The sequence below is a fragment of the Pristis pectinata genome, chromosome 11, assembly GCF_009764475.1.
Source record: "Pristis pectinata isolate sPriPec2 chromosome 11, sPriPec2.1.pri, whole genome shotgun sequence".
In the NCBI taxonomy this organism is placed as follows: Eukaryota; Metazoa; Chordata; class Chondrichthyes; order Rhinopristiformes; family Pristidae; genus Pristis; species Pristis pectinata.
The window spans coordinates 30,922,165-30,937,064 of NC_067415.1; the positions used below are offsets into that span (position 1 = coordinate 30,922,165).

The following is a 14,900-nucleotide window of genomic DNA, read 5'->3' on the forward strand; positions in this document are numbered from 1 at the left end:
GCTTTATGCCTGTCTCTTCCTTTTCTAGACCCATGTGCCAACAAATGTCTTTGGCTCTATTGCTTTTGATCACATGTGCAACCTCTCCTGTTATCTTGGCCTGACACTCAAAAATAAATCTTAAATCACACCTTTTTGCTGCCTTTGAGAAACTTTCTCAAATGATCTTTCAATATTGCCTTTGATAATATTTTATTTTAATTTTATTTTGGGCATTTACTATATGAAGGTGGTAATGCAGATTAGTGATGTAGCTTTTGACACAGTGGACCACACCATTCTCATTGAACACCTCCCTCATGTTATTCAACACAACAACTTCCTTAGTTCCACTCTTATTTATTAAAAGCTTCTATTAGCAAGTCACACCTTGAAAATACATGACCTTCAGAGATGGAATCCCTATTGTACTTATAAAATCTGGCCTATATGTGACTCCAGATCTTGCCCTTCTCACCCCCACCCCCACCCCCAAAAATAAAAGTCTGTGCAAGTCCCTTTTTTTAGGATTAGACTCTTCTCTAACTTTAATTTCTCCAAAATATGTAGCTATATATCTTGTTACTTCTGTCACTACTTGATATGTGCACATTTTATTCTACATTTTCCAAAGTTTCTGATTATAGGATAAAACCCTGATAATTACTGTCACGTCCAGCTAGAGCCAATAACTTCATTTTATAAAATCTCAAATCTAACATTAAAGAATTATCTTCATTGTTAATCATGCCAAGTCTGTACAGTTTGTTTATACACATTTCCTACAGTTTTGTATCTTGGGAACCTAATCCTATTTGTAGAACAAAACCGGATAGATTTAATCTTTGAATGATAGCTTAAATCACAAGTTTTATTTTACCTAAGATCAAGGACTAAAATCTCATTCCCAACCACAAAGCAATTTTGTGTTAATTTTGAAATGGTGTATGTGTCCAAAAGTTTTACATGGGGCATAAACTTGCTTTGAATATAACTTTTAGCATGTTTTTACATCAGACAATTTACATAATTGGAGTTTTGTTTTTTTAAAAAGGCATTGTTCTACTTTATCTTGAAGATAGGTGGCACTCTGACACAGTTCTCCATCACTTGCCCCTGCCTGAAGGACCAAGGAAATTGAAACTCGGCCAGTTTTGTAATTTCTTCAAGCTGTGGCAGAGTGTTATTACTCCTTCCCCTGCACTTTACCTTTATTTTCTCTTTTATGAGTATTATTGATTCCAATCAGTACTTGGACACTACACTACCCATACCCATAACCCCAATTCTATTGGCTGTCCTTTACTTCAATGGCAGCCTTTTCACCCTGCATTAAAGCCTTTGGGATGTCCAAGATTGTGATAAGTGAAGTGGACTTGGTAAAATAAAGTTATTATAAAGTTATTTTAAAGCTGTACTGTACTGCAACTCAAGTTTTTAAAAAAAAATATTTTAATGTATCTTGCAGCAGACATTGGCCTGCTCAATCCTAACAGCATTATTGAGTGAATTCTCAAGTTCCACTAAAACCAGCAATATTGGCCTCAGTATGGAATTCCATGGGAGCTGCAAAAGAATTTTTCAGGTAAAAGATTTTTTTTACTATTATGAAGAAATATTGAAAGATAATATATCATTAATGAGATAATGATCCCTAAACCACTGTACGTTTTTGATCATTTTTGAATTGGGCCATTATTTACAAATTTAGATATGAATCTTTTATAAGGCTTTGTCTCTGAATGTCTTGGAAGACACTCAGTTAATATATTTAAATTGATTTTAATGTTTTTGTCATCTCTTGCATGCTATAAAACGGTCAACAGGCAAGGATACAAAAGCACCTTGGACTTGTGCAGGAGCATTGTTTTTTCACTGTTCCTGTTGCTTTAACTAATAATGGTTATAGTCTGAGATGAAAGTCAAGCTAAACCTGAGGAAGTAAATGTTTTAAATTAACAATTAGAAAATCAGAAGAAGTTGGTGGTCTGGCTTATCCTATTCCAAGCTGTTTGAAATTGCGAACATTGTATTTAATGTTAGAAAACTATTTAACTATGGGCTGCTTCATAGTGGAGCCCAAACTCATTCAGCATCCATACACACTTCCAATAGGATAGTTAGGAAGTGGAATGGGAACCCACCTAATCTTTCCCCCTCAAGTTTGGTTACACCATTATCAATTGTAGTAACCCTGCCTTTGCTTGGCTAACATCAAATAATTCAGCACAAACCAATTTCCTGATCTGTACATCTCAGGCATTCATTTGGTGGATAACTCTCCCTCCTATTGCAACTGACCAAATCCCTTAGAAGATTTATATTGTGATCTTATTTCGCTGCAGATTGTCTAATTAAAATAGGAAAGAAGAAATAAGATGGAAATGTATGAAGAAAGCAGATCATCATAAGGGCTTGAATTTTTTGATAAAGCCCCAAAAAAAATTCCTGAAGCAATACTTGGGGGGAAAAAAAATCTTTTTTTTTCCCCATGTCAGCAATAAATGGCCAATTACACAGAATTTACATTTGTTACCAGAATTCTGCATGTGGCTTTCCAAACGAGCATCATATTCACCACTGCCCAGTTCCATCTATGTGACTCATTGGCCTTTGGATAATACTGGAATAATAGAAGCAAGCCGATATGGAGCAAGAAGAAATGTGGGCAGGCACGGTAGTGTAGTGGTTAGCATGACGCTATTACAGCGCCAGCGACCCGGGTTCAATTCCTGCCACTGTCTGTAAGGAGTTTGCTGTGTGGGTTTCCTCCAGGTGCTCCAGTTTCCCCTCTCATTCCAAAGACGTACGGGTTGTGGGCATGCTATGTTGGTGCCGGAAGCGTGGCAACACTTGCGGGCTGCCCCAAGACCACTCTAGGCAAAAGATGCATTTCACTGTGTGTTTCGTTGTACATGTGACTAATAAAGAGATCTTATTTTAAGAAGATAAAATGCATAATGTATCCAAATGCATAAAAGATAATGAAGATTTTACCTGGCAAACAATTAAGAGAAAACCTAAAATCTGTAAATACTACAGGATTGACATTTCCGTGGTTAATGTGAAAACTGCCCATTAGATTTCAGGGCAAGTATTCCATCATTACTTGAAACTTAAAATAAAAATCCAGTTTTCTGGAGCAGGATTGATCAGAATCAGATTTATTATATGACTTGTATGAGTGAAATTGTTGTTTTGCGGCAGTGGACATAAAAATACTGTAAATTACAGAAAAGGTGCAGATAAAGGAATAGTGAAGACAAAACATAAGGAAACGTGGGGGTGGGAAGAGAAGGGATGTCCCTCATTTAATGTTTTATTGGTGGTACAATCGGGGACTCTGTTGGATCATATACTTGGAGCACTTGGTGAGTAGTTGCACAAGAGTCCCTGCAGCAAGCTTTACAGCAAATATTTACTAGAGTTTTGCAAATGATTTGTGGTGCATTGTATCCATGGTGAATAATAAAAAAGAAGCCATGACTCTTGATGAAAGCCTTGAGATAAATGGCAATCTGGCTGTAAGATTCCTGTTTCTATTACGTGACTGAGAACAAAAATGAGAGAGACTCACTAATGCTCAACTGTTATTCAACTGTTTCTCTCATAACATTGCTTGGAAAAATTCTCAACCAATTCTAAATGTCATGAGTTGGTGTGATACATCTGTGCATTGATTTTTGCAAACTGTTCCATGATTTGAAATCTGCTGCCCTGATTTTAGATTAGTAAATGCACAAGATCCTGCCATTTGTTAGACATGGTGATAAAGGCTGCACATAACCCTGCTTTTTAAGGAAGGTAGTGGGTTTTGTCATTAACGAGAGTGGTTCATTTAAACATCCACAATAATTAAAGGAAATCTACTTCGTAATCTGGCAGGAAATGGGTTTAGCACTGAAAGTGATCTTACTGGTTATAATCTATTGCTTTCTTTTCCTGAGGCTGTTTGGTACTTGGTTGAATACTGGAGACCATTCACAGAACATGTTACTGAGCAAAATCCCTCGGTGCAATGACTTGATTAGTTCTGAATAAAAATGTACTTTTTGTTTTGTTAGCACTCTGAATTATCAAAACCCTAGAAAGTGAAGCAACCCATTTCACTAGGTTTATGCCAGAATTGTAATAAGAAGTAAAGCAGTGCTTAAACAAAATAATGTGAAGAAGGTTTTTAGTGATTGTGGGCCTGAGGACTCCCAAGCATTCAACATATGTGAAAGGCTTTAAGCCTTTTTTTTTTGAGTCTTTCTTTCCATTCAATCTTGGTCATGTAGCGGGCAACAACAGGGTGCTTAGCTGAGGCACTCCAATTTCACGGCAAAAAGGACAATGTTCATAGTGTCTGAATTAACTTAATCAGTTCAAATTCTCTCTGATTTATGCCAACAATGACCATAGAGAACATCACTGTCTGCAGACTCATTAAAAATGTAGGCTGTAGTTCAGTACAGTAGATTTCTTGAATTGTCTTAACCATGAGTGAGGACATGTAATTCAGCAGTTTACATTTATATCTAGATATACATATTTAAATTTGGTATATTTTAAATATTTTACTAAAACTGTTTTTGTGAGGAAAAAGGTGCCAGGCGTAGCAATAAATTAAATGAGTCTTAATATGAAATGTCCTCATGCTGAGACTTCAATTCAGTTACACTTACTGGGACTGAAAGAGACTGAAAGTTGATTCAATTTATTGACTCAAGTTTTTAAATAACTAAAATTACTCTACTTTGCTAATCACCAAATAAAAGGGAAAACAATACATCTCAACTATAGCAAAAATAAAAACCAAGAAATTCAAAGCAATCATAATACAATGTGCTACTTTTTCATGCAGCCAATAATGTTTCAAATTTTAAAAGTACTCTTTTCCTGTGACGCGTTAGATACTGTTAAAGACATTTCATTGATGCGTGTTTTCTGACAATACACTGTAGTATACTGTAATACATGGTCAGCTGAACAGAAATATCATGCTAGAAAGGTCTTAAGCCAAGCTTTAAAAACAACAATAAAACAGGAATCAAAATCAGTGTTGAATGTAACTGGATCATGCATGTGTGTATTTTTGTTCTTGTTACTGAAAATACAGGAAGATGACCTTCGGCAGATATTTGTTTTGACGGTTGAGGTGCTTCAGGAATTCAGCCGACGAGAAAACCTCAATGCTCAAATGTCTTCTGTGTTCCAGCGTTACCTTGCACTAGCTAATCAAGTCTTGAGCTGGAACTTTCTTCCTCCAAATTATATCCTTTAAGCTTCATTTTTATTTTGTGTGCTTGTATGGTAGTGTGTTAGATTTGTGATTAGTGGACGTTAATAGTTGTTTTGGAAAATGGTTTTATAAAGCCATTTTGGTTGAAATGAAGTACAACCCATTCTGCTGCCCTAGCTGGAGATGGATTGAATTTTCAATTCTAGGTTACTGATTAATACGTTTGACTAGAATTTGTTGTGTGGATTGGTTGAAAGCTGAATTGCATTTTGCTGTTAAAGGACTGCTTCATTCAGATTAACAAACAAACTTGATATCAGGGTATGGTTCCTATAGAGCCCTACCTGAATAAAGAGGTAATATCTTAGAGAAGAAAATTGGTGAAGAAAAGAAGAATTCCACAGGTTGTCATTTTTCTATTAACCATTTTATTTGATTTGTATTACATAACTAAATATCATGGTTAGTAGAAATAGTTAAATGTTTGGGAAAGGAAAAAAATTCCTTATTAACGAAATGTTGTATGTTACTTTTTCCTTGGATACACAGACAAAATGTAGAATAGAATGTAAAGACATCTCTGGCTTCTTTTCCCTACTGTAAACAGCCATCTTAAAATCCTTTTTTCTCCTCCATGCTTAACATCAACAAATGTGAGGATTTTGCAGGTGACTTTATCATGATTGCTCCAAGTTAGTTTAAAATAAAAACAGAAAACGCTGGAAATACTCAGTAGGTCAGGCTGCATCTGTGGGAAGATAAACTGAGTTAAGATTTCAGGTTGAAGACCCTTTATCAGATCTGGGGGAGAGGTGGTGACCTGTACAATCGGTTTGTAAGACCAGCTTTCCACTGTACCTCGGTACAAGTGACAATAATAAACCAATACCAATACGTAAATCCTGTCAGAGAGCAGAGTAGAACTCCATCAGGTTAGGCATTCCTGAAAGAGAAGTGGCCATGAATTCAACAAGCAAATTTCATTGGACCAACTTCTATGGTTTCATCATCTAATGTCTGCCAAGATTCTATCCTTGAGTAGCTCCTCTTTCTCATCAACTTGTTGCCCTACAGCAGCAACATCTGAGGAAGCCATGTCAGTTTCTACATATGTGTTGGCAATAGCCAGTTTTACCTGATTGTCAACTCTCTTGAACCTCTATTTCTAAGTTGTTAATTCCAGTCACGAATAAACAGAAATTTCCTCCAGCTAAATGTTGGGAAGAATAAAGCTTTTGGTCCCCATCAAAAACTCCATTTCTTTCCATCAACTCTATCCTTCACCTTGTTGAAACCGAATCAGAGTGCTTGCCACTTTCATGATATATTTGACCCAAGAGTTTTGGGCCATCCATCTATGCCATCTTTAATATTGCCTTTTTCCATTATATAACATTGCCACCTCCTATCCCTGGATCTGCTTATTTGCTGAAACATCAATGACTATTACAAAACACTTTTGATTGGTATCCTCCATTGTATCTCCTGAAAACTTGACATGATCAAAAACTGTGTTGTCAGTGTCCTGATTCGCACCAAGTCTGGTTCACTCATTATCCCTATGCTGATTGTCACGTACCAGCAACAAAAGAAACACACTGAGTCATGTATAAGTGTTTAAAAACTATTTTATTAATAACTACTTATGATAATAAGAAAAATAAAATTGAAAATGTTAGAAGTAAAAATGTTAGATCTTAAACATTAACCTCAAAAACTAAACTCGAAGTGTGTGGCAAATTCCCAAACTCCAAACTCCAAGTCCAGGAATAGTTCTCAAAGTTCAGTTCAGCAAGCCATAAGGTGAAACGTGAGCAAAGGCTTCTGCAAAACAACCGTTTACGGAAGACAAAGCGTAGAGAGAAAATAGAGACATTACGAAATCCAAATGTTCCACGATAGAACCCATACGACACCTCAGTGTCTACTCAGCAGTGACTACTCCACTGCTTTGTTCCAAAGTATCTGCCACCCTGAAAAGCACTGGAACCGTGGCCATCCACACAAATACCTGTTTCCTTCTACAGGTTAACGACAAAGTAGACTCCACTGGATTATTCCAAAAATCCATACGTGGATTGTAGTGACAGACACAGTTACTGTTTTTCATCCATCAATACAGAGACCGGTCGGTCTCGGTCTCGGTCTCGGTCTCGGTCTCGGTCTCGGTCTCTCTCTCTCTCTCTCTCTCTCTCTCTCTCTCTCTCTCTCTCTCTCTCTCTCTCTCTCTCTCTCTCTCTCTCTCTCTCTCTCTCTCTCTCTCTCTCTCTCAAAACGTCATCACATCCTTATCTCCTGTTGTTGTCGTCATCCCGCCACACACACACACACTACTGTGCTATGTCTTAAAGGGATATTCACCAATAGTAACCTAATCCGTAACATGATTTACATTAGCTCCCAGTTACATAATGTCTGGATTGTAGGAATTCTCATCTGTTTTTACGTCCCTCCTTGTGGAAATGCTGCAGATATTGAAAATATGAAATGAATACAGAAAATGCCAGAATTACTCAGGAAGTTGGGCTGCATTTGCAAAAAGAGAAACAGAATTAATGTTTCTTTTGATGACCTTTTACCAGTGCCAATCTAAGGCATTAACACTGTTTCTCTACAGGTCCAGAATAATCTTGGGATTTCCAGAAGTTTTGATTTTATTTCAGCACTTAGATGTTTTGCTATGTTAAAGGGACTGCATAAATAAGGTAATCCACTTATTCTTGCTATCCTATGATTTTATTGTGGCTAGGAATATTAACTATTTGTATTGCTACTTAGAACTTCATTGAACTGAGTAACTAGCTGTTGCTAGTTCTTTTGAGAGTTGATGTGAACTGAACAGTATAGTAATCCAATAGTGCCAAAATTGTCAACAGTACATTAGTATGAATTGTCTTACTAAAAATAACAGGATGTGACAGCTAAATATTGTGGCTGGTTAAAATAGTGCCAATAAACCTAACTGCTTTGAAGAGATCACAAGTTGTCTAGCCTAGTTCTAATCATTTGAAGTAAGTGAACACTTTAAGCTCTCACAGTTTTGCCTTCAGTTCCAGTCATCTAGATGTCTGCAATGAAATGTCTGTTCATCCCTTCATATTTTTAACAATTTAACCATGATTTTTGCATGCGAGCTATTCTTTGAGGTGACCGTGAGGAAATTTTACAGAAATATTGAAACCAAAGCATCTGAAGTGAGCTTTCTAATTATTTTGTTGAATATTTTTTATTAAAGTTAAGAATTTCTTTTTGAATGAATTGAACTTGCATCTTAAATCTTTCAGTGAGAACTTTGAAAGTAATTCTTTGAGTTTTTCTGACATTTTGAAGGAACTGAGTGTTTCACAAATTCATTAAAATATTGTAAAACCTTAAATAAGGTTATTTGTAAAATAGAGTTGAAATTTCAATTTTTAATTATAAAATAACAGTTTACACCAACTATTGGAATGCAGCTGTTTTTTTAGGGTGCAAAGCCCTCGCCACTTTAACTACCTGTGTTTTTGGCTAAATGAGAACATAGATTTGGCCAGAGCACTGTAAAATCTGTGGAATGCCTTCCAAGTCAGAAGCGCCAAACAATGCATGAGTGCAGCAGGCAAAAGCTATATATAGGTGTTCCTTTCAAGTGGGATGCTCTTCAGCTGTGCTTTTTTTATTATCTGCGCTTCACAGTTTTCTTTAAACATATAAAGTAATTATCATATAACTTCAGTCAGAGGTAGTTTACTAGACGTCCAGCAGCAAGCAGAAACTGCCAAGGATATTGCTAATAGGTATGTAAGATTTTTATTATAGTTTTAGATTCCCCATCAGTTTGATTGCAGAAAATTGCCAGATCCTTTTGAACCATGTAAAAATTAATTTTAGTACTCACTAAAGAAACCTGATAAATCTTGTTATACATTGTGAAGCAGTACCATTATATGATCATATTTTGTAACTACTTATAGTGAAACCAAATTTGTGTTGTAAAATTACACCAATCATTTGCAGTCTGAATTTTTTGAAACTTTTTTATTTTTAAATTGGCTATAAATAATAATTAGACAGTGGAAATCCTGTTGTTAGTTCCTGTCATTATCTGCAGTGCATCAATGTTGTCTAGTTTTTCGTGCAAAATGTATGTCCAATTTTACTGGCTTATCACTGCAGTTCCATCAATGTATTTTGGTGCATTTGTGTGTTTGATGTTTCTGTAAGTTTCAGTGTTTAAAATGGAAAACAATGATATCTACTTCAAGATTAATCCAAGAAGTGTTCGTAAATGCTGGGTTTTTACCTGCTTTGAAATTACTACAGAATAGTTGCATGTGTTCCGTCTACAAGTGTTATAAAAACATAGCATAAGCTTGTATTTATATAGTGTCTTTCATGCCTCGGGACATCCCAAAGTGTTTGACAGCCAGGGAAATATTTTTGAATTGTAGTCATTGTTCTAATGTAGGAATAACTGGCAGGCAATTTCTGCGTGGCAGTGTGTCCCATTATTAACAATGAGATAATTGACAAGATAATTTAAGTAATGATTTCTGAGATAAGTGACCACTCTAAGAGCTAATTCAAATAATGTCTTGGGATCTCTTCTGTCCACCGAAGCAAGGGCCTTGATTTAACATCTAATGTGAATGTTAGCATCTCCAGTAGGGCAGCACACCCTTCGTACTGCACCAAAATGTTAGCTTTGATTTTGTGCTTGCCTCTGAAGTGGGCTTTGAACCCATGGCCTTTGACTTGGGCAAAGTACTTCAACTGAGCCCGGGCTAGCATCTGTTGTATGTGCATTACAGCATCAAAAGAGTGCCATAGACTAATGACTGCAGTTTGTCATATATATGTAAATGCATAACCTCAGTGAATATAATAAAAGGTATTGGGATAATTATGGAAAAATCTGTTTTAACTATCTCTCATAAATCATGACACCTGTTAATTAAAGCTGTTTTTGCCCTCTCTTGTCATTTAAGATACTGTGGTTAGTTATGTGATCATATCACAATGGAATGCCACATGATTATAATCAAACTTTAATCTTGCGACCCTTCATGGGTCTTGTTTCTGAACAGTTAAATGCTTTTATTCCTTAGCCTCATGCTGCAGTTATTCCATGTATTTAACATGGCTTAAGGTTTATTTCCATTACAGTCTCCCTCTGAACTCATTTTAGTTGTAGCTAAGAAGTATTTTCCCCCTGGTAATGTTCGTCTATTGACCTTGACTTCAGATAACTGGGCAGGCATTATATAGCTATGTTTGAATCCTCCCAAAATGTGATGTTAAAGCCAACAGAATCCTGGCGAGACACCCTTCTGGACAGCAGAGTTATGGATCTATTCTTTACAGTAAGTAGTATTCCAAAAATATATGTCGTTATTGGGTTGAAGACCAGAAAAGCTGTACCATATATGTTCTGCATTATATTTCAATGTTATTAAATGTGTAAAGGTGGAGTAGATCTCTGAAGGTTTTTTTAGTAAATTGTTTAAATATCTTTGTAAGAAATAAAATCGGAGATTTTCTTTACTATTGTATCTAATGGGATTAATCCACAAATAAGTTGTATATTATACTGTTAATAGAAAAAATAATTTTGCACCACAACTTATTTAGAAATCTGTTGCAATCTTTTACTAAGAACAAAATTAACATTAAAATGTAAATCCAATTCACCACAATAATGTTGAAGCCACGTTACAGCATCATGTAAGTAGAAAAAATACTAATATCACAAACTTCTACATTGCTGTCTATATTTTGATTAAGAGTGAATAGCTTTCTTCTTTTGTTTGATTTTCCACTGTTTCCGTTGTGCTACACCATTAGCTGCAAATCTCTAGAATCACTTCTGTTACACTTTGCAATTGTATATTCATTAACGCTTAAAAGAAAATTATTTCTAGAACTCCTGTTTAAATTTCTAGTTCTGGGTCATCCTATTCCTGTAGGATGTTACATTTTACTGTTAATATCACTTAGATAGCATTTAGACTTTAATATTTTTTTTAAAGTTCCCCTATCAGAAACAGGGTTAATTAAAGTACTATTTTAGGGGCCATTCATCCATGCTTCATTTCTGAATTTTATCCTATCTTTATCTTTAATAAATAGTTTAATATTTTTTTAAAAAGTCACTATATGTGCCAAAATCCTGTCAGGGATGTGGATTTTAATTTGGTATTAAAGCAGATACTCACAAGGAACAAAAAGTATAATTCTGTAACCTATTGAAAGTTTTATTATTTATAAATATTGAATGCTTATAATTTCTGCGATGTCTGTTACATCTTACACTAGTGTATGATAAATATGAAACAAAGTCACATGAGTTTTAATGCTAACTGCTGGAATTCCTACATGCAAGACATTGCACAAAGCAAAGTTCTAAAGGGGTGACAGACCTTTTGCACCTGCCTGCATGAACTCGAGCAGAATGTACAAGTAGCATTTCACTTGACCACCCGGTAGCTTAAATTTAATTGTACAAGTGTGATTTGGCTCACCATGTGCATTGGAGCTACTGACATGTTCTTTTTAATCTTGTGCTCCTGTAATCTTTATAAAGTGCTGCTTTTGTAATTGAATTGTATCATAAATGCTGAAATGGATATTGAAAGCACAGTCACGGAAAGTTCATTGTACTCTTCAATGTTAGTTAATTCATTGTTAGTTAAAGGCTTAGCAATGTTTCAGAATTCCCTAGTGATTGGTAACCTGTGATTTGTATCAAACACCAGCCAGCCCTGGAAAAACTGCTAAATTCATTTTGGAAAAAGATCAAGTAAATTCCACCTCCTTGCTGCCAACCTTCCACAATACTATTTGCAAAAAATAGAGTCTTATGCCATTGAATAATACAATTTTGGATTATTCAACCATTTTTTGGAATTATAAAGGAAAGTTATACACATGTGAATATACAAAGTTGTTTATACAGCTGAAAAAAGTATAGGAAAATGACATTGTTGGCATTGACATCTTGGGTTTTCAAGCTCGCGTTTGACATATTCCTGAAAATTTGATTGTGATATCTGATCGCATGCTGTTATTTACCTGATACTTGATCGAGTGACAGTTGTACATTTTACTGTGATTATCTTAGTTGACTCTGCATAATTACCAAATTCTGGTCAAAATTGACATTTTGTTTGTAGTGAGATGAACAACATTAATCAAAGAGAGAGTATGAATAGAAAGATTTGAGAATAAACACAATTTAAAAATACTTGTGATGTTTTCAGGTATCAATTGTAGTGAGAAATGGCAAATAAAAACAACTGATTTTGTAGGAACGTCTAATTTTTAAAGTTTTCACATAGTTCTATAACTTCTCTCAATTCTCAGTAAATATTAAGTATTAAAAAAAATCTAACTTGGTTCACTTACTCCCAGAGCCACTGCTGAATCTCAGCTTCAAAATGTGAGGTAGGCTCCTTGTGGGAATGCTGCCTGCCTCCTAAAGTTATTCCCCACCCATTTTATACCAACTACCCTTCCCTCTAGTTTGTGTTGTATGCTGTCCCCTTCGCTTTCTCATCCCTTTCACTTTCTTTCTGTATTCTACTTTCCCTGTTTCTGCTACTTTGCCCCTTTTATTTCTTCCATTGCTATGTCAGGATTAAACAGTTTTCCAAGTATTTCTTGTTGTCATGAGTATGATTTAGCTGCAGGCAATTAGGATATTCTATATCTAACAGCAGCAATGCATAGGATGCCAATTGCTTATTCTGTCAATTCTTGCTGAAACTGGGAGGGCTGGAGAACATTATTCATAGTGTAGACTTTATTAGAAGAGCAAAATAATTACCAGTGGGGAAAATAAAATTAAGGATTATGTTAGCTGCAAATTACATTTGTTACAAACTTGTGAATGATAGAGTAGGCTACTGAAAATTTGATCAAATTAAATGCAGTCAGACGTAGTTTTAAATTATCTTGATTATTGATTAGATTCATTGAATTTTTGAGGGAAAAATGCATAACAGATACCTGAAATAGTGCATCATTTTAAAACTAAATTCAAACTTCTAATGGCTGCATAGGTTTTAATTTATAAAGTCATAATGCCACTGAGTTCACTGGTAAGACTGCAAATGTAGTACTCCAATGGTGATTAATTGTAACCTCTATGATATTTTAAAGTAGGTGAAGCATTTTTTCCAAGGAAAATTTAAAATGTTGGTTATGTGGGTGACTGAAATTCGTAGGTATTTTAACTGTCCCTTAGAGTTCTTTTAATTTTTATTGCATTTGTATTTTCAAGAGTAAAACTGATCCATATTCACAGTACATTTAACACCATATTTTTTTTATTGTTAGTAATGTGACAGTAATTTAAAGCTATTTGACTTTCTCATCCTTGACAGATTAATGCTAAAACAGATGTCTGTGTTTACTTCCCAAAGCTGTTTGCAATTTGTCACCAATTTATACTGAATAAGTAGTCACACTTAAATCTTAATGATATAATTATGGCAATATCTAGTACCTTAGAAGTAATATATTATTTTATAAATTGGTTCCATTTTTCAAACTAAGGTGTCATTGAATAACCTCTGATAACCTTTGACTTGAGCCATATCCTGACCTGTGTTAAATGTACAGGAGCACCTTTAAACTTTTGATACAAACTGTTTGTGAAGTACAAGCATAAAATGTATCCAGTCTGATAAGGGCAGGTGACTACAAAGATTAATACCTCCTTTTCCAAAATTTTGAGCAATGTATTCATTTTGGCAGTTAACTGTTAATTGCTACATATTGGGATTCACCAAATTGAAGCATAAATTTCTCAGTGGGGGTCATCTATGTGTGTATAAATTGCCATTATTTTGCAGGTTTATGGGAGACATTGTGTTGTTTGTTATTATTTGAATGCCAAGAAACAGTGATTCAAGGACAAGATTACTTCAATTTTTGTAGATACAAGAAAAAATCTATTTATTGAACAAGAGGTTACCTAATTTTATTTTATGTTATTCTTTTGTTTGAATGATCTAGATAAGCATAAAAAATTATTTTCAAGTTTTAATACATATACTTTAAGCCAATAGAATTGAGCCATTTTTGTTCTATTGCAGGTACATCGCAAAATCAGAGAAGATTCTGACATGGCCCAGGATTCCTTGCAGTGTCTGGCACAACTAGCCTCAATCCATGGACCTATATTTCCTGATGAGAGGGCTCAGGTTGATTACCTGGCTCACTTCATTGAAGGATTACTCAATATGATTAATGGGTATGTTCTTCATTTATTAGGCAATAAGATAAATCACTGGATTTAGTATATTTAGAGTAATTTTACAAAATTGCTCTTCCTGCTGTTTTTTCCATCTGCGAGGTAAATAGGATGGGTGGATCACACTGGTGAAGATTGCTGGTTCTGAATGGAACCACCAGTGTTTATTCATTTAAATGGCAGTAACTTGAGAGCTGCTTGATTTGCACTGTTAAACTTAGACTCTGAATGCCCAATCTGGTACAGGATCCAGGACCCATTGATTTTAGTGGGGATTGCAGGGCTGCAAATTCGGAGGCAAAAGGGAAAGTGGGTTCCATTTTTTTATAAATTATTTTGCTTTAGTTTATTGTTTTTAATTAGTGTTTTAGTTAACTTTATTAGTAAATAAAATTTTAATTATATCAGTTTTAGTAGTTTTAAATGTCTTTGAAGGCCAAGTTGGGAACAAGGCTTTGCTGC

General features: G+C 35.1%; 1 protein-coding gene across 1 annotated transcript in view; it reads left to right on the plus strand.

The window, feature by feature from the left end:
* xpo4 (exportin 4) overlaps positions 1-14,900 on the plus strand; it is a 98,732-nt gene that overhangs the window by 39,766 nt on the left and 44,066 nt on the right. The window contains 4 exon segments of the mRNA XM_052026656.1: positions 1,448-1,564; positions 5,081-5,234; positions 10,433-10,545; positions 14,281-14,438. Of these exon segments, the coding sequence (XP_051882616.1) occupies positions 1,448-1,564; positions 5,081-5,234; positions 10,433-10,545; positions 14,281-14,438 (542 nt within the window).